The sequence below is a fragment of the Terrapene carolina genome, unplaced genomic scaffold (genome assembly GCF_002925995.2).
Source record: "Terrapene carolina triunguis isolate 2854851 unplaced genomic scaffold, T_m_triunguis-2.0 Scaffold58, whole genome shotgun sequence".
Lineage (NCBI taxonomy): Eukaryota > Metazoa > Chordata > Testudines > Emydidae > Terrapene > Terrapene triunguis.
The window spans coordinates 33,958,150-33,979,382 of record NW_020664409.1 but is presented as its reverse complement, the minus strand read 5'-3'; the positions used below and the strand labels follow the sequence as shown (position 1 = coordinate 33,979,382).

General features: G+C 40.1%; 1 protein-coding gene across 2 annotated transcripts in view; it reads left to right on the top strand.

Moving 5' to 3' along the window:
* ROCK1 (Rho associated coiled-coil containing protein kinase 1) overlaps positions 1–21,233 on the top strand; it is a 178,554-nt gene that overhangs the window by 144,675 nt on the left and 12,646 nt on the right. For both annotated transcript variants that reach the window (XM_024210773.3, XM_024210772.3), the window contains exons 26-32: positions 952–1,140; positions 1,899–2,064; positions 6,299–6,369; positions 15,602–15,690; positions 17,224–17,302; positions 17,392–17,653; positions 18,433–18,640. In XM_024210773.3, the coding sequence (XP_024066541.2) occupies positions 952–1,140; positions 1,899–2,064; positions 6,299–6,369; positions 15,602–15,690; positions 17,224–17,302; positions 17,392–17,653; positions 18,433–18,640 (1,064 nt within the window). The remainder of the gene's footprint in view (positions 1–951; positions 1,141–1,898; positions 2,065–6,298; positions 6,370–15,601; positions 15,691–17,223; positions 17,303–17,391; positions 17,654–18,432; positions 18,641–21,233) is intronic.

Here is a 21,233-nt window from a genome sequence, read left to right as displayed (position 1 = left end):
AAGAGAGGGGATGGAATAGAGGCACCCCCCCCCCCCCCCCCCTCTCCGCCCCCCCCCCCCCACACACACACACACACACCCCAGCCTTCTGCCCTGAGCCCTGACCCCCTTTCACATACACCCAACCCTCAGCCCCGCACACACCCCAGGCCCCTGCCCTGAGCCCTGTACCCCCCCATACACACCCAGCCCTCTGCTTGACTCCTTCACCCCCCCATGACCCCAGCCCTGACTCTGGCACCCCCCCACATGCCCAGCCCCCCCACACCCCATGCACCCCCCACATCCCCACCCTGAGCACCAAATGGGAGTTCCTGTGTGTGTGTGCACACACATTCCCACCTGCACACCTCGCACCAAATGGGAGCTGCCCAGGTAAGTGCCCCACACCAAAACCTCCTGCCCCAACCCTGAGCCCCCTCCCTCATTCTAGCTTCTGGCCAGACCCTTCACCCCCAGCCCTGTGCTCAGTGCACTCCCACCCTCAGCTCAGTGCAGGGAGAGGAAAGGAATGGGCCAGAACCAGGGAGAAGGTAGGTACCCACTGAAGGATGGAACCCCTGAGCGGCAGTGGGCTGAGCCGCTCAGCCCACTGCCGGTCTGGAGTCCTGGCCGCCGGCCCCGCACAGCCCGCTGCCGGCCTAGGTGAACAGAACCCCAGACCAGCAGTGGGCTGAGCGGGCCGGTGGAATAAGATCAACATTTTAATTTAATTTTAAATGAAGCTTCTTAAACATTTTGAAAACCTTGTTTATTTTACAATACAACACTAGTTTAGTTATATAATATATAGACTTGTAGAGAGAGACCTTCTAAAAAACATTAAAATGTATTACCGGCACGCAAAACCTTAAATTACAGTGAATAAATGAAGACTTGGCACACCACTTCTGAAAGGTTTCCGACCCCTGATATAGCATCTCTCTTAATTCGTGTACTTTTTTTGTACAGGCTGTGAACAAATTGGCTGAGATAATGAATCGGAAAGATTTTAAAATAGACAGAAAGAAAGCTAATATACAAGATTTGAGGAAAAAAGAAAAGGAAAACCGAAAGCTACAACTGGAGCTTAATCAAGAAAAAGAGAAATACAATCAGATGGTAGTGAAATACCAGAAGGAGCTCAATGAAATGCAAGCGGTAAAACCTTTTCCTTTTTCGTGGTAGTCTGTGATCTAGTCCAAAGGGAAAGATAGTGCAGACATTATCTTCTTTAAAAGTAACAGATATGAACCAGATATATGTACTAGAAGACACATTTTTTTTCCTGTCCAAAACACTGTGATTACGTTTTCTAATACAGTAGAATTTACTTTATAGACCCATTTCATTGTGACAATTTCCAGGGAACAAATCCAATGCCATGCATTTGACTGACTGAACAGTGGAAAAAAATTATATAAATAATATAGTTTGTTTTTTTGCAAAACAATTGGAAATAGTTTACAGATGTAAATTGGTATTTTCTAGTATAAAATTCCCCTTATGTGGTCTTTAGCTTGCTTTATTACAAATTAAAGAAATTATTATTGCTCTAATTTAGTCTTTAAATGGCTTGATTTAATATTTGGAGACATTCTTTTTAAGAAAAACATTGATTAATGAAATTAATTAGACTATTTCCTAATTTAATGTATTCCCACAAGTCCTTGATAACTGGGCTGATTGCTTAATTAGCATATTTTAATTTCAAACAAAAGCCCAAACCAATTCAGATAATTCTATTATTGTAATACAATATTAAGATTCCAAATGAATAGTAATGTTACCAAATTAATCCATAGATTTACTGAAAGCTTGTAATCCATCATAATTCATTCCTCATTTTTTAAATACCTTATTATTTTGTTTCCATGTTCTCTTTGGATCATATGCTTACTGTGTATATGTAAATACAGCAACTAGTAGAAGAGTCAACATACAGGAATGAGCTTCAGATGCAGCTGGATAGTAAAGAGAGTGATATAGAACAATTGCGTAGTAAACTTTTGGACCTTCAGCAAGGAATGGACTCTACCAGTGTTGCCAGCCTCCAGCCAGACGAAACTGATGGAAACCTTACAGGTAAGAGAATTATGCATTTGGACAACTTGTCTTTTGTATATACACTTAGTCTTAGAAATTGTTGGCCATCACCTTTTAAAATGGCTTCTTCCTTACCCTTTCTGCATCCCCTCTCCATTATTTTAACTATTGTTTTAAAAAAAAATTACTTATTCTTTTGTTGAAGTCCTGAATGCAGGATAATAGTGTTAGCTTTTTATGTTGGAGGCCAGGTAGGGATTTCATAGCTTGGCTAGCTTTGTATAGAGGACTGTCTTCATTTCATCTGAAATCCGTCTTCCCAGGTTAGAGCCATCACTTCCATTTAGTGGAAGAGACCATCTTTACAGCTGTCATTATTGTTGCTGCACTGTGTGAATATAATGGATGTGATATGTGTTGTAAATGAGGAATGTCAAAACTTTTCATAGTGTAGACCATATTGTGATGCAAAATTGCCTTATGGACCACCTCCCCTATAGTTCACATAGCATCACTGTGTAAATGACAAAAATTGCCTCCCTGGAAAGTTAATGTTAGGAAAATATTTAATGCATTTTTAACTATATGTTGTGATTCAGTAGATGAAAACAAAGAGAGATAACATCATGTTACTAATCATCTCTTTGCAGACCATGAGCATGTAGTTCATGGACTGCAGTTTGAGAACTGCTGTTGCAGATACTGATTACTTTTTGTGGTGCTGCAAGAGTATAACCCGATCTCTGTTATGCGAGCACACAAGATTTATTTTGCTACAGAACAACATTCAAAAATAATATGCTGTGCTGCAAAATGCCTATAAGGTATAAGGCTTATTTTCTATATACAGTGATATAATTTTCCTTATGAGATTAGTAATAAATATGCTTGTCATGTGACTTTAAAATCTGAATACACAGCAGCAAAATAAATCTAAATATCTGTAAATAAGGCTAGGACCTATGTCATCAAGAGCATTTTAGACAAGGGATATTGGTTTACACATGATCATACAACCTCAATGGATGAGTAATTTAAAAGAAACATTTTAGGCATGTCTCTTTTCCTATTGATGCACTTTCCGCTGCCTAGATCTTCACACTGCAGTTTTCCCAAACATCTTTAAATGGTTGAAATCTTGAATTTCAGGTATGTAACAATCATTAGTGAATGCTTCTAGAGAGTAGCCTCCTTCCCCTTTGTCTGCACTGGTGTCATGTCTTCCCTTAGTTAATTTTTGTTTTTTATTTTAATGTTGATTTTAAATTATATACCTTTTCTAGAATGTGTTTAGTCAGTTAAGGGTGTGTCAAAATCTTCACAACTGCTGCACTGCGTAATAAGTCTTCTGGCTTCTAGCACAATTCAGACTGTAAAATAGTCAGACTTTTTAAAACCTAAAGGGTATATGTCTGCTGTATTTGTTCCAGGAACATCTTCAGGATATTGGTATATTTGATGTTAAACCTTTCCCAAATCTGCTGGTGGTGTGACTCCTACAGTCGTCATATCCATGTAGAAATATGTCTCCCCTTGTGTCAGATTCTAGGAACTCTCCTGTTGTTTCAAAACTGTCAGTAATATCCAGGTCTTTTTCAAGGAGCCTTATTCCTTCATGGCACTTCTTAATGCATACTAGGGACATGGTTGCACCAGGAAGGCTTTTTCTGTTCAGATTGGCAGAAACATGTTCTATCATTCAGAGCCAGGCACCTGTAGGGTATCCTTAATATGAAGGCAGACTGTCTAGCAGAACTGTGAGATGACTATTCCACATTGGCCCAGACATCCCATATTTTCTGAGCTACTTCTTCAGGATATTTCTGTCCTGGATCAAATGTTTGTGGAGTGACTAGACCTGCATTAACAATTGTGTTGGTTAAGTTAACTGGCAATCAGTTAAATCAAATTAAAACAGGACAATAAATGAAAGTCTAAAGAAACCCATGTGACACCATCAGTGTCTCTAACTGAGAGGAAATGTGTACTCCTTCAAGAGCCTATTAGAAAGTGAGGAATCTTGAGCCTCCTAGAAAAGCCGGACATTGAGGAGCACATATCTTCATTGCAAGGTGCTTCTTTGTAGCTTGAAAACCATTCCCTATACAAATGTACTTTGCACACTGGAACAGATCTGTCAGAGGGTGCACAGAAAAGAACATCAACCAATTCAAAGCAAGGTTGTAAATATCCCAGTCTTTCTCTAGTTACTTTGACAAGGAACTCAGGCCACATGCTGAAACAGAAGCCTGTGTAATTTGCTCACAATCAGTGTCCTTATGGGCACAACCTCAGTGTCACTCTTCTTCAAATCAGTTGGAAATAGCAGATCTTTCAGACTTTTCAAATTCCCCTTAAAGAGCCTTAGCTTACTTCCTCAGGAACTTTACTAGTCCTTTCTTTGAACTACTTCAGTCACTATAATTCATCTTCATGACAGCTATTACTCTATTTTGCAGCTGAGGATTGAACCTCTAACTTTTTTTACATTTTCAGAAATCACACCAATTTTAGTGATATTCATTCTTGCTTAATTGGAAATACAACAGGAACAATATATTTCAAAACAGAAGAAACTTCTTAAGTGTGACTGCTGTAGAGATTGAGGAAAATATATTCCCTGCTAGGAAATTATTGAATGTTGAGTCAGAGAGCAAAGAGGTTTTTTTGGAGGTTTTTTAAAATATATATGTATATATTTGAAGATGTGAGAAGCAGAGATTTGGGCATTTCCTTGGCTTTTACATGCAAATAAATTTCTGATTGTAAAAGGGTAATGCTGGCGTGAACTTTGCCTATCTGAATTTCAAGATTTTAGTGACTCTGCATTCTTCCAAGTGGTTTGGGGAACATTTGTAGAGTGTGGAGAAGAGAATCAAAGAGAATTCCAATGATTGATAAGTAACCCAGTTTTAAGTGATTATATAACATTGTCTTTATTGTAGGCATTAATGCAAGAAATGTTACCATTTCACTGGAATAAAGCATGCAATATAATTTTCCTTTTTGGAAGATTAGGGTGGCAAAACTCTTCCTAATTTTAGTCAACAAAATATATGGACATTGTTTGGAAAATATTTGGGTGTATTTTCACAGCAGTGCATTAATACTTGCATGGCTAAATCTCACCGACTGCTTTCCAGAATTATCCCTACAGTGATCGTGTTTGTTGGAGAAATATACAGACAAAAAGTTGTAGCTAATTTGTTTAGTTGATGTTCTTGGGATATTGAAATGCTGTTAGCCTTATTTTAATCAAGTTAATTGGTATGGCTGAATGATTGATTTATACATATATGTTCCTGTTCTCTGATAACTTTTTTTTAAAACAAACTACTTTTTATGCTACTTGTTTTCCTTTTATAAAACTATACTTAAGTAATTATAAAATAGATTTTCCATGTTGAATATCCATCATGTCATTTTAACTCAGTTTAAAGCAAGACAGTGTTTCACTACTATCAGTTTCATACATATTTTTAAAATGCATCCCAAACAATAGAAATAAATTTAGAACATCAGATAGCTAGAGTTTTCTGTAGTGATAGCCAAAATGTGTCAACAAAATGTTAAGTGCCAGTGTGGGAAACCTCAGTTCTTTTATCAGTGTTCAAAATAATGATTTGTTATTTCAGTAACTATATTGTAGGAAAATACATTATCAAAATACTCATCAGAAAATTGTTCTTTTGAAAAACAAATAAAATGCTTGTCTCTTATTCTTTGTATCTAGTTGATTCTTCCTGCATTCCTTATTTATTTCTCTTCTATCTTATCTTCTGTGAGTAATGGGACACTTGCGTACCTTTGCTTGTTTTCTTGTGCGCTCTTTCTCTGTGTTTTGTAAATTGTGGCTCTGGTTTGTTTCACTTGCAGCATCTTTCTGCTAAATATTTTCATATAGCCACTCTGAAAGTTAAATGATATTTACATTGAGAATCTTTTAATTATCTTCCATTTAAGCTGCAACACATTTTTCAAACCAAAGCACCCTGTCTGGCTTTTTTTAAATACAGTGTTAGATATTAGCCTTATGGAAAACAGCTTGATATTTTTTCTGCAATAGCTGTGTGGACATAAAATGTTAGTTTGTGATGAAGCATGAAATATAAATGCTTATATCCTTGTTTTGTTTAGCTATTCTTTTAATTCCTGCTTTGCTGATCTATTGGGTAATTGCCTATTGCCGCATGAAGTCAAGTGCGCTTTGTTATATTATTTTATTCTGTTATAATATATGAAGACTGTTTAATTTCCATGTGTTTTAAAACAGAGTCAAGAATTGAGGGTTGGCTTTCAATACCAAACAAAGGAAATATAAAACGACATGGCTGGAAAAAGCAGGTATGAAAGGATTCCCCTCATCCCCACCCCGCCATCCCCGAATAGAGTTCTTTAAGCATATGTCAATATTAATATTAACTGTGCAGTTTACATTAGGGAAAAAATTGAGTAATTTAGTATATACGTATTACATGATTGCAGGAAGACCACAGACAACTTCAAAATTCAGGGTTCCATCTGATGTCTAGAGTTATGCAGTAAAAGATTTTTCAAGTAGGACTAAGTCTGGTTTGTGGATTTTTTTTTTTTTTTCCAAACTGCAATATTAGGATTTTTTTCATGGCAACTAAGCATTGCCAGCAATGTGAAGATGTTTTACAATGCGTTCTGCAGAGGAATAACTTACATTTATAACATATTTGATCTAAGTATGATTATATAATTGGCAATAAAACAAATTAAGGACTAAATGCTCCCCATCTCCTTTCTGAGTTCACAGAAGACACTTTACAGGTGAAAGAAGCTACATAGGGGTCCATACCCATTGTGTACTAAGAGCCTAATCTAATACCCTTAGAAATTTTCCATTTACTTAAGTAGGCTTTTGATTAGTGTCTAACTGCTCATTGCATCTCTCCATAGCAGTATTAATGAGGGTTAGGAGAGTAGCAAGTGGATCCAAAATTATACAGATACCTAGGCCTAAACTTTTTATTTAAGGGGGCTTGGAAGGATTATATTTTTATTGGTAAATATCAATAAATATGGATTTCACTGTGCGCACACAAACACGAGAAAATATTTCCATTGATAATAACAGAAATGTATACTTAGGCAAAAATTTTAAAAAATTCTGATTGAGAACTTTCAAGTTTGATTTAAGGATATTTACTTTATATATTTTGACATGTGATGTTTACAGTTTGTTTTTTAACAGTTATCATGCTTTAACTTTTTCAATCTCAATGTCTACTGTCATTAAATAATTGACTCACTCCTCCCCACATTGTCTAACCTCCCCATAATTTCCTGCAACAAAAAATTAAATTGATAAAATAAAGATATCAGTTTATTTTTAAGAATTTAAAAATAATCTGTCAAAATAATTTTAAAAAAAATCTAATTCTGCCAAGTCTATTTAAGACTAATGCAGGGACTATTCTATATTAAGTTGTCAAGCTTGAGTGGGGGTTCTTCCATAAAATTGTCCTAGATCCTGTGCACAAAAATCTCATTTCTTGTTTGAGTGAATCTCTATATATTTCCCACTATTGGGAAATGTGCTAGTAATGCAGCTGGACCAATGGAAATCTCTTAGAGGAGTTTGTGCCTCCTTTGCATCCCCTAGTCCAAACATTCTGGAGTGAAGTCTATAATGGGGTGTATGGGGTGCTTGAACCACATCATTTCCTTCCAGCCACGGTAGTGTGCAGACCAGGAACCTCAGCTGGGTCTTTAAACAGCATTACAGAAATTTTATTTCTTAATGCCATAAGTTAGTAGTTTTTAGTGTTAGAAGGTAATGTAGTTTTAGTTTTGTGTTAAAAATGTTAGGTAATTCTCAAACCCTATATGGCTCTTTGTGCCTGCCATAAATTTGCAGATACGTAATGATGGATCCTGTCATAAAAAGAATGGGGTTTAAGAGATGTACTTCTTGCCCAGCTGGTTTCAGAGGCCCATACTTGGTATTTGGCTTGCTTGAGGGAAGGTCATGAGCCCACTAGATGCTCCATCTGCAAGCTCTTCACCCTTTTGGCGAAAAAGCACTAGAACTGCTCAAGGTGATCCTTATTCAAGCGGTTGTGACAACTAAATCTTGCACACTCAAGATTTCTGGAACTCTGTGTTCTTTACAGGTCTCCCAGAGGCCTTCAGCTACTAGTCCTTCTCCAGGAGCAAAAAGGCCTAGCCAGACCACTATTCAGGAATTGACCTCTGGGGGCAGCTTCCCCCAAGGAAGCACTCTTGGATCTGCCTTTGACTCCACCCTCTGATCTTTATCTATGGGTTTACTGCTCTCCTCTTTCACCCACCTTGGGAGACCTCAAAAGTGTCCGGGAGATGTGGGGCTTGGACTGGAGCATGAAACAATATCTCGGGTCCATCAGGATAGAAGATTGCACAGATCAGGTTCCCCGGTCCCTTCCTTTTATCGAGGATACTGGCGTGTTTTCAAGGTACCAGTGTGAATAATGGGGCCAGTGATGATGGCCCCCTTCCCCTAGCCTCCAACCTATCTGTATATGGGGTGAGGCAGGGGAGGTAACAATTTTCTAGTGTTTTACAAGGATCTTTCTTCTTGGGGAGGTATTATAAAAGCTCTTCCTGGGCATTAGTGCTGAAAGCTTTGTACCCATTGCCGCTTCTGGACCCACTAGATCAGTCTCTCATGTGGATCACAAATAGCTGTCTTAATATGAGCTGGATGCAGCCATAGATATCACCACTATGAATCCAGCTTTGGATCGCAGTGCTCAGACTTCTTCAACCTCCCTATACAAGAATGTTGGGGCCTCTTCTCCAGAGAACCTTTGTCAGTTTCAGGAGTTGGTGGAGAGAATGGCTATCACTCTCAACATATCTGCAGTGGCATTTCAGAAAATCGCACATCTGGCGAAAGGGCAAAAGTGACCTTTTCCATGTTGGATGGTTAATTGCAAACAGACATGGGTATTTGGATTAATCCAGCATCTGGGCCTGTTTCTGAAAAGGCTGATATAACTTAACAAGCCACTCTCGAATGTTTCATGTTCTCCAGTACCCACCTCACTCCAGATTCTCTGTGTCCGCAGTTATGGAACGACCTATGGGTAGCGGAGTTCATTCCACCCCATCAGATAAAGAGGGCAAGAAGCTAGACAGTATTGTTTGGAAAGGTCTTTTCATTGGCCACATTAAGCAGTCAGTAGCAAACTACTAATCTGTCATGTCCTGCTACCAATACCTCTTGTGGGACAAGATGACTGTCCTCACCCAGACTTCACCCAAAGATTGGAGAAATTTAGCCAAGGCCCAAATCACAAAGGTTAATCAATTACAGTTATGCTCTGAGGGAGTTCTTTGATTTGTCAGATGCTGCTTCCAGGGAAGTCCCCATGGCTAGTACAAACAGCACACATGGCTGAGAGAGTCTGATTTATCCTCAGAGTTTGAGCCCAGCTGGAGATTCTCCTATTCAAAGTGAGGCAAAATTATCTATCCTCTGAAGAGATATCCTATCAGTAGGACCCTTAATAGGAGAACCAGAAGAAAATTATAGCTTTAAAGTGACGAAAAGGTGTTCTGCCATTTACTTTTCTCCATCATCATCCCTGAGACCTCAAATTTGATGGGGTGCCCAAAAGCCTAGAACCAGTCTTAACCATGTTTTCTGGTTCCCTTCCCCTTTTGAAGACCACTTAGCATTCTTTCACATAACAAACTGCAAAATCACCATGGATATTTGGATTTTGGAAGTCATGTGATCAAATTATGCAAACCAGTTTCACTCCATGCTACCTCCCCAAGCCCCATCCTCATCCTTCTTCAGGGATCCTTCTCACAGGCTCCTGTTGACCTGGCGATGTGGCCTTCCTGAAGTTCAATGTGATGTGTTCCAGCAGAGTCCAAAGGGAAAGGGTTTTACTCCAGATATTTCCTGATCCCAAAGAAAGACTGAGGTCTTTGACCTATTCTGGGTCTCAAGAAGTTGAATTCCTTCATCTGAAAATTCAAATATAGTACATTTACTTTGACTTCCATTATCACATTTATGTTATAATTGAAATATAATCAATACATCAATGGTTCAATTACACTGGTCTACAGTTTTTGAGTAGTCGTCTGCTTCAGAGATAAAATGTGCTATTTATTATGTATTTTGATGTGCTGAATTCAAATATGACAATTAAAACAACTGATTGGCTACTGTTTCTAAGATATTTAAGTTTTTACATTTTATGTCTATGTATATTGTGTAGATAGTAGAGTTTTAATCATAAATTGTAAACCTAGGTCTTTTCATGTGTTTATGGTTGCTTTACATGATAATATTTCACCTGTCTTGTTTATGTAACACTTTAAAAATCAGCAAAAGGGTTATATAAATAAAATTTATTATGAAACAAAAGGCAAAAAACTATTATGTACATAGTTTAGTCCTATTCAGTGTCTACTCGGTGCTTCTTGGCTTGTCTCTTGTATTCATTAAATGGAGCATCTCTTGTCACTGTCCAGCAATAGTCTGCAAGCATTGATGGGCTCCATTTGCCCTGATAGCGTTTCTCCATTGTTGCAATGTCCTGGTGAAATCACTCGCCGTGCTCGTCGCTCACTGCTCCGCAGTTCGGTGGAAAAAAATCTAGATGAGAGTGCAAAAAATGTATCTTTAGTGCCATGTTGCAACCAAGGCTTTTGTATGCCTTGAGTAGGTTTTCCACCAACAACCTGTAGTTGTCTGCCTTGTTGTTTCCGAGAAAATTTATTGCCACTAACTGGAAGGCTTTCCATGCCGTCTTTTCCTTGCCACGCAGTGCATGGTCAAATGCATCATCTCGAAGAAGTTCACGAATCTGAGGACCAACAAAGACACCTTCCTTTATCTTAGCTTCACTTAACCTTGGAAATTTTCCACAGAGGTACTTGAAAGCTGCTTGTGTTTTGTCAATGGCCTTGACAAAATTCTTCATCAGACCCAGCTTGATGTGTAAGGGTGGTAACAAAATCTTCCTTGATTCAATAAGTGGTGGATGCTGAACACTTTTCCTCCCAGGCTCCAATGACTGTCAGAGTGGCCAATCTTTCTTGATGTAGTGGGAATCTCTTGCACGACTATCCCATTCGCAGAGAAAACAGCAGTACTTTGTGTATCCAGTCTGCAGACCAAGCAAGAGAACAACAACCACAAAGCTGCCACTGATGTTGGTCATAGTTTATGCACCTCAAAAGTTGTTTCATGTTGTCATAGGTTTCCTTCATATGGACTGCATGACCAACTGGAATTGATGGCAAAACATTGCCATTATGCAGTAAAACAGCTTTAAGACTCGTCTTCGATGAATCAATGAACAGTCTCCACTCATCTGGATCGTGAACGATGTTGAGGGCTGCCATCACAACATCGATGTTGTTGCAGGCTACAAGATCACCTTCCATGAAGAAGAATGGGACAAGATCCTTTTGACGGTCATGGAACATGGAAACCCTAACGTCACCTGCCAGGAGATTCCACTGCTGTAGTCTGGAGCCCAACAGCTCTGCCTTACTCTTGGGTAGTTCCAAATCCCTGACAAGGTCATTCAGTTCACCTTGTATTATGAGGTGTGGTTCAGAGGAGGAGGATGGGAGAAAATATGGGTCCTGTGACATTGATGGTTCAGGACCGGAAGTTTCATCCTCTTCCTCGTCTGACTCAAGTGAGAATGATTCTGGTGCATCAGGAACCGGCAGTCCTTCTCCGTGGGGTACTGGGCGTATAGCTGATGGAATGTTTGGATAATGCACAGTCCACTTTTTCTTCTTTGACACACCTTTCCCAACTGGAGGCACCATGCAGAAGTAACAATTGCTGGTATGATCTGTTGGCTCTCTCCAAATCATTGGCACTGCAAAAGGCATAGATTTCCTTTTCCTGTTCAACCACTGGCCAAGATTTGTTGCACAAGTGTTGCAGCATATGTGTGGGGCCCACCTCTTGTCCTGATCTCCAATTTTGCAGCCAAAAGAAAGGTGATAGGCTTTCTTAACCATAGTGGTTATACTGCGCTTTTGTGATGCAAAAGTCACTTCACCACAAACATAGGAGAAGTTATCTGCACTGTTCACACAAGTACGAGGCATCTCTGCTCACTTTGGCTAAACAGAAATGTGTCCCCAACCCCTTCCTTCTGCATAGCTTGGATCTGTACTAGGGATCAGTGTCCCTTTACGCCACCTCAGGGGATACCCAAATATCTTCTAAGGCCAATTAGGTGTTACAGCCTGGTAGCCATAATTTGATGTGAGCCAATGGCCTGGTATCTTGATCTTGAAGTCACATTGAAGATTTCAGGTTAGTGTGGATGTGTCTTGCAACAATTAGTTGATAATAGCAAATGGCTTCATCTCAAAAGCAGGATGCAAGAAGGTGCCGTGTGCTAAGGAGCTGGTAGGCAAACTTCCACTTACGCCCAAGACATAAATGTCTTAATTGTTTAAATATAATTTATGACTTGTCAGCATTCACATATCCATTCTTTCCCATACATCCTCATGACAGTAAGTTAATTATGATACTGGGAAAGTGGGTGCAGAATTTAGGGAAATGGATGACCTTACCCTAACAACTTTTTGTCTAGAAGCCAGAAAGCTGCTTTGAGCATTTCTTAGTAATGCTAACTTTCATTTAACATTTGGCCAACTGAAGTTACTCAGGTCTAAGTCCCACTGTGGCCTTTGCTCCCTACAACAGGTACCTCAAGGTCTACATGACATAGAGAAGCTGAAGGATAACTCGTCCCAGCCAGTAATATTCTTCCTCGGGCTAATGGGCTTAATGGTCTCAACAATTTACTGAGCTCAATTTGCATGGCTGAGAATGAGACACCTTTCTAACATTGGTTGGCAAGAGACAATATCCCACATGCTAGACGAGTTCCTGTTGCTGACATTACCCAAAGACATGCTTCTTACTCCATTAGTGGAGTCAGAGACAATGAACAATTTGTTCACCCTTTAGCTCCGTCAATAGGGAATGTTTCAGATACTGTCAGTTGTGGGGCACTCGCTGCCAGTGCTTCAGAGTCCATGGCTACTGGAATCTGGGAAGGAGCTCAACTCTGGAGCTGTGGGTGACTTACTGAACTCTCAAATAGTTTCTTCCTTGGATTCAAGGACGTAGTACAGTAGCCACTGACAATTTCATGGCCATGTGCTGTGTCAACGAGCAAGGAAAGATCGACTCCTGACAACTTTGCAGGGAGACAGTGACCCTCTGGGAATGTGGCTCTCCATCTGGCAGGGAAGGACAGTATCCTTGCAGATTAACATAGCTGAAATCAGTAGGACCCCAAAGAAGCCAGTGACACAATGAATATCCCTTCAGTAGAGGCATCCAGAAATAGATTTGTTTGCCACCAGATGTCAGAGGTTCTGCTCCAGCACAGGTATGGACCCTTGGTCCATTATGAATGTTTTTCTAATAAATTCAAGGGGATGAGTCTCCTCCATGCCTTTCACTCTATTTACCTACCAGGAGTACTACAAGACATCTGGCAGGACAAGGCCAAGGTTATTCTCATTGCCCCAGTGTAGGCCAGACTCCAGTGGTATTTGGATCTTCAGACACTGCAGGTTACACACCTATTTTTACCATTTACACCAGATCTTTTGACACAACAGAAAGGGCAGATCCATCAGAGAGACTCCATCTGGATTCAAAGGTACTCCATCTAGCAGCCTGGATGTTTGACGCCAATTGTTTCAAAGCTTTGTTGTTCAACCAGAGTATGTGAGGTGCTGGATCTCCAGAAAGCTGTCAGCCCTTTCCTTCTATTACCCACAAGTGGGAAAGAGTCTCTTTGTGGGCTGTGACAAGTAATGTAGCTCCATCCTTGGCACTTGTTCCTTTTTTTTCTGGAATATTTACTGTACCTCAAGTTGCTGGGATTGTCACTTTCTTCAGTCAAGGAACATCTGGAAGTCATTTCTGCTTATCAGCTAAGTCTCTGTTCAGTTGCTTTTGGTGAAGAGGTTTCTCAGAATTCAAGTAAACATCCTCTCCAGAGAAAGACCCTGTCTCTACCTAGAAGCTCAATTTATTTCTTGTAAGGCATATGAAGTGTTTTTCCAAACCCATGGAAGAATGTTCCCTGTTTCTCTCTGTTAAAACAGCTTTCATTATAGCCATAATAGGAGAGATAATGAGCTCCATATTCTTGTAGATAGGGATACGATTTTGTCACAGTGGTCACAAAAATTTTGAATTTGAATAAAGTCAGTGAATCTTGGAAATGGCAGTAAAAACACATTTGAGATGGCCCCCAAGAGTTTGTGGCCTGGCACACTGGGTAGCAGCATCACTCATGTACGGCCCATCCATCCTGATGGAGATGAAGGGGCATATGGACCAAACCTGAATTGCGCTGCAACCCCATGCACCGGGTCACCACGCCTGGAGCTGGACCTAGCACTGCGGGACAGGAGCCTCCAGTGCGGGGTGAATGTGGGGTAGAATCACCTTACTGTCTGTGACTTAATGTTTTTTTTCCCCGCACTCCTGCCATGACATTTGCTAAACATTTCCACGTCAAAGTCATAACCTTACTTATAGACAATCCTTCCTTTATGGTCTTCCATAAGAATAAAGTGGTCCTTCGCGTCTTTCCAAAATTTCTTCATAAGCTGGTAACTCTTTTCCATCTCAATCAGAACTTGAATCTGTGAGTATTCTTCCCAAAGCCTCACTCTTACCCAGGACAGGTGAAATTGCATCCGTTAGAGGCAGAGGGTATTAGCATTTTATTTAAATAGGTCAAACGTATATAAGCATTCACCTAGGTTTTCTCCAACGAGGATAATCACAAGGGTCAGGTCATAGCAATTTGGCAGGTGTCCAAGTTGACCAGACTTTGTATTAAGGATTGCTGTAAACTGCCTAGAGTGCCTACCAGGGGAGCTCGGGGTCTATTCAACCAAGGCCAAGGCAACTTCTATCCTTTGTCTTAGGTATATCCCAGTAATTGAGATCTGCAAAGCTGCTGTGTAATGGTCGGTCAGCACATTCCCAAAACACTATTTGGTGGATGTGGCATCGAGATCTGATGCTCAATTTGGGAGAGTTATGTTACAGTCCCCATTTAAATAGGACTCCTCACCTGACCATTCTGGGGAGGGTAAGCACCGCTTACTAGGCTCCCAGTAGTGGGAATATGCAGATTCCCACTCCAAGAAGACATGAAAATACTTACCAGTAACTGGAGTTCTTAAAGATGAGTCTTTGCACATTCATGCTACTTCCTACCTTCCCCACTTCCTCAGAGCCCTGTTACTACTAGGCTGTAGAATTAAATGTGGAAGTAACAGAAGTAGTTGAAAGCATCTTACTCCTTTCTATTGCCTCACCTTCAAAATGTTTGCAAGGAGGGGAGTGCCTTGGAGCTTCCAATGGTCACTGCTTCTAGAGGTTTCAGCCAGCCCAGTTGAACTACTAGCACGTCTCCCAGTAGTGAGGTAGTGCAGAGGTTCATCTTGGAAAAACTCCAGTTATTGGTACATAACTGTGTGTGGGTGAGAGAGAGTGTGTGTAAGCTTTTTCCCTTTCCTTTTCTTTCAGTATGTTGTGGTAAGCAGTAAAAAGATTTTGTTCTATAATGATGAAAAGGACAAGGACCTGTCCAATCCATCCATGGTACTAGATATCGAGTAAGTGATGCTACTGTTAATTTGAAGTTTAAAAAAAAAAAAAGTTGAAAAGCATTTTATGTACAGTGTGACCAACAAATTTGAAAACTCAGAATCAAGATACAGTAAACAACCTTGAGTCTGCTTTGGCCTTTTGAAGATGCATGTTTATCTGTCCTATTTCAAGATATACAGAAGTATTTTGTTTCTAGTATCTTCAACATTTAGACTTCAGTGACAATTTCTAGTGCAGGGGTAGTCAATAGATGGACTGCGGGCCAAATCTGGACTGCCAGATGCTTTTGAATAGACCTTGACTATACCTTGACCAAGAAATTTGGACCTTGACAAAAAATAATTGACTACCCCGTCCCAGTGTCTTGTTTTGATAAAATACAAAGGAAACAAATTAACTACATGATAATATGATGAGAATGGGATTAGCCATTGGCTGTATTCAGGGTGGTGCAGAGCCACATCATCCCATGAAGAGCACAGGGACAGGGGAACACATGCACTACACACATGTTTGTATGATGGCAGTATTCTCTCCTTTCTGTGGCCAGCCAGGTCTGTAGGGGAGGGGAACATGAAGCCATGGCCCTGACTCCATGACCCTTTTGGGATGACTTGTGCTCCCTGAGCTGCACTGAGGGAACAGTCCTTGTGTTCCCTAAACAGAAGAACTGCAATTGTACATGGCCCTTGTCTGGGACACAAAGGTGAGGGAAAGGCTCCTTGCTTTCAGAGCCTTGTGTTCCATCATCACCACACCACTTCCTCTTTCGTATATATCTGAGCAAGGATCAGATTTGAACTAGCCCAGTGTTTCTCAAACTTTTTTGGTTGTCCACTCCTTATCTGAAGTCAAAAATTTTCACAATCACCTTACATTTAATATAAAAGAGTAAAAAAAGTATAAAAGACATAAAATAAGTCTGTGATTGTGTGTGTGTTTTGAGATATTGACAGAATATACTCTGCCTTGAAGGGTAAGGAGGTGTGAGGAGTGGGGCAAGTGAGATTTTCTTTGCTTTGGATTGTTATAAAATTTTCAGTGTCTCATAACTGTTCTGATTTTCTACATGACCATGTTGGCATTCACAGCTGACCAATTGAGAAACACTGGTCTAGCCCAATATCAATAAATGCTTTGCATTTCTGATAGCCTTCTATCCAAAGTTATCAAAATGCTTTACAAACATTAATGAATTAGGCCTCATAATATTACTTTGAGGCTCTAAAACTCCCTTCCTGTCTTCACAAGTAAATTTGCTATGCAGGATAATGCATGCCTAATAAGGTGGTCCTCTTCCCATGTTACAACATATTTTGGTATTCCTTGTGTAGGAAGGATCAAATAGTGTGTATAAACACGTTACTAAATCCATGTTACAGCCCTGACATCAATGGGACAACTTGCATGAGTAAGGACTCTTCCCATGAAGTTAGAGTGATAAGATTGAGCCTCCAATCTATATCCAGAACAGTTTAATAAAGAGATTTGATGTATACTCTGTTAACACTTTCCAAATCTTGTTTCTATAATTTCAGTAAACTATTCCATGTCCGACCTGTAACCCAAGGAGATGTATATAGAGCAGAAACTGAGGAAATCCCTAAAATATTCCAGGTAACAGGAACCTAAATAATTTTAAAAATCAATACAATTTGTCTGTTATAAAAGTTTTTCCAATATATCTTTTTTTTTTTTGGGCTCAGATTCTGTATGCTAATGAGGGTGAATGCAGGAAAGATTTGGAAGCAGAACCAGCACAGACAATGGAGAAAACAAATTTTCTAAATCACAAAGGTCATGAATTTATTCCTACATTATACCACTTTCCAGCCAACTGTGAGGCCTGTGCCAAACCCCTCTGGCATGTCTTTAAGCCGCCCCCTGCCTTGGAGTGTCGAAAGTGCCATGTTAAGTGCCATAAAGATCACCTAGATAAAAAGGAGGAATTAATTGCTCCATGTAAAGGTAAGGAGCTGTACCTATTACGTTTTTTGTAGCTTGAAACAGTTATTCTTTGCATTTCTAGCTAAATATTTCAGATTACCAGATGAAAACAAAAATAAATTAATGGTAGGTTTAGAAAAATCTTTACTGGTAAGGATAGTGTTAAAATAAAGGGACAGCTAACACATTGCCATTAAAGAGGCAAACTGTGCCCTGCCTCCACCTGCTGCAGGAGGTTAGAGCATGATTCTAGAGGATTATATGCAGAGAGGCCCTAGGAGGGGAATACTAAGGAGCACCCACTGCCACATGGATCCTCCCACCATTCTCCGGACCTTCATAGAGGGACATATGGGGGCCAGAGAGGATACTGCAGCCTTAAGACTAGAGCAGTAGCCTTGGAGTGGCTCTTCATCTATCCCCTGCGCTGAAGGGGAGCATTCCTCCTTTGTGCTCCCACAGAGCAGTACACATCCCTGTACTGTGGGTGTGTGTTTCTCTCCAGAATTTGGGCCACAGAGCACCAACACAGCTTTATTAAGACTAAAATTAAAGTAGACTAGTCAATCTCCATTATATTAACATAGACAGACTTGCAAAGTTTTATGTTTAATTTCTGTAATTTCCCCTGATATTTATTATGTGTTTTACAAATATCTGACGCATTTCAGTAAAAATTTGTTAGGCATGCAGATTCCAGCATTATCCTAGCAGCATGATTATCATAACACTATAAGGATTATATTGAGGATGATTCCTAGTTTTTCACTGAACCGTCTTCTTTCTTCTCTTATTTATAGTGAGTTATGATGTAACTTCAGCAAGAGATATGTTGTTGTTGGCATCCTGTCAGGATGAACAGAAGAAATGGGTCACGCATTTAGTAAAGAAGATCCCCAAGACACCCCCATCCGGTTTCATTCGTGCTTCCCCTAGAACTCTGTCTGCAAGATCTTCCGCAAATCAGTCTTTCCGAAAAGTTGTTAAAAATGCTTCTGGAAAAACTAGGTGAGAAATTAACTATAAAATTTCTAGTTCTTTTTAATGCAAAAATGTCTGTCTGTGTGCATCAGACATGGGAGCATTGTTACTAATTCTGCAATTAAAGTTGTGCTGAACTTTTCACTTACAGCAGAATTAAAATGCGTTTGTTTCACAGTTTCATGATTGAAAATAGTCTTCAGGAAAAACAGGTACAAATCATTCCATTTTGAAATTTAGCTCTGAGAATCTCATCTTTCTATTTTGAGTGATTGTCCATATGCATATTCCACTAATGGTGTGTGTGTACCCCCTGCACTTGAGTTGAGAGCCTTTTGGCCAGCATATCTGCACCATGCACATGCATCCTGCAGCTCCTCCTGTTCCTCAGTGACGGGATAAGAGGTGGAGAACACCATCTGCCATCAGTCACCTCTTGGTATCAAGACAGAGCAATTGTTGTCCGTCCCTCTGTATTCCAGTTTAGTAGTGTATTCGTATTTATATTTATAGCTAGTGTACTTTTAAATTTTTTTAAAAAAGAGAGTTTTTCTGAGGTGGCCACCTCAGGATCTCCAAGGTTTAAGTACTGCCCCTCTTCTGAGGGTGCTATGCCCACCAGTGGTGGGCGTGTTAAAGACCTCTACTGTCTCAGGGAATCACACATTTCTGGAAAATATAAAAATTGCCAATTAGTCACATCCCAGGCCTGTAAGAACGGGGAGGCAATATTTCAGATTTTTCTGTTCTAGATCCATAGAGCTGACATCAAATCCAGGTTGACCAACCCCCCAGTACACTCTGCTCCAAATAGTGCATGTGCGGGCTTCTTACCCCTCAGATGGTCATACTCCATGACCCATAAGTCGACAAAAATGGAAAAGAGGCCCGCCAAAGAGAAAAATCAGAGCACAGGAAACTCTAATGGCAGATCCCCCTCTAAGAGTTGTGCAAAGAGGAGCTCTCCTCCCCTGCATGATTTATCTGAAGTTTCGTAGCTGCACATGGCAACTGTAGAAGCTCGGTGAGTCTCAATCCTGAAGAATCTCTCCGGTCGGCACTGCCAAGATCCCCACGAACAAAGGATGCCACCAATCCTTGATTTACTGCCTTAAAAAGCTACAGTTTACCACATTTGTAATATGACTGTATATTTACATTCTTCTACTTTGGCGGACAACTAGTTGAACACTAGTTGCATCCTGTGTTCCTTAGCTTATTTTCTAGCAAAGTTAATCACAGATGTTGGTATTGGCAAATGTGGATTTTTTTTAAATTGACGGTAGTATATATATTCTTCGTGAACACCTTTGTATGCAGTATCAAAACTTAATTAAAAAGAACCTTTAAAGATACCATACATACACGATTCCCATGCTTGCATCTCAAGCCCCTGCACAAGAGAGCTCTTTGTGATTTCCTTAGCTCTTAGATTCTTTACCCATTGAGGCAGTCATAGTTAGCACAAACTCTTCCCCATGCACAATTCCAATTGATCAGCTTCCTCCAGAACCTTCTTAGTCAGCTCCTTTCTGAATGCAGTCAGCAATTGATCTCTTCGTGTAAGCTGCATGCCAGACCTCACCCACTGCTACTCCAGCTCTTTATTAGAACATTCTTTATTTTAGACACTCCACTGGATCCTTCATTGTTCTTTCCCTTTTCATTCTAATTAATTAGTTTTAGTTGGTGCTGAGCTTTTAGACTCAAATTTGAATAGCAGCTTCCTTGGAAACATTGGTTGTTTCCAAGATAACTTACATCTGGGGTTTGAGGCTGCTACTTCATCTTTCTGTCTGTCGAAGCTTAAAGCAATTGTCTTCTAAGAATTCTTAATTTGCTGTACCACGTTAGAACAGTAGCTTTATCTTTGGCACATCTGTCTGTCAGAACATAAGAACGGCCATAGTGGGTCAGACCAAAGGTCCATCAAGCCCAGTATCCTGTCCTCTGGCATTGGCCAATGGCAGGTGCCCCAAAGGGAATGAACAGACAGGTTATCATCAAGTGATCCATGGCCTGTCACCCAATCCTAGCTTCTGGCAAACAGAGGCTAGGGACACCATTCCTGCCCATCCTGGCTAATAGGTCCATCAATGGCTATCTTCCATGGAATCTATCTAGCTCCCTTTTGAACCCCGCTATAATATTGGCCTTCACAACACCCTCTGGCAAGGAGTTCCAGAGGTTGACAGTGCGTTGCGTGAAAAAATACTTCCCTGTGTTTGTTTTAAACCTGCTACCTATTCATTTCATTTGGTGGTCCCTTGTTCTTGTATTATGAGAAGGAGTAAATAACACTTCCTTATTTACTTTCTCTATACCAGTCATGATTTTATAGACCTCTATCATATCCCCCCTTAGTTGCCTCTTTTCCAAGCTGAAAAGTCCCAGTCTTATTAATCTCTCCTCATACAGAAGCCGTTCTATACCTCTAATAATTTTTGTTGCCCTTTTCTGAACCTTTTCCAATTCCAATATATCTTTTTTGAGTTGGGGCGACCACATCACGCAGTATTCAAGATGTGGGTGTACCATGGATTTATATAGAGGCAATATGATATTTTCTGTCTTATTATCTATCCCTTTCTTGATGATTCCCCACATTCTGTTTGCTTTT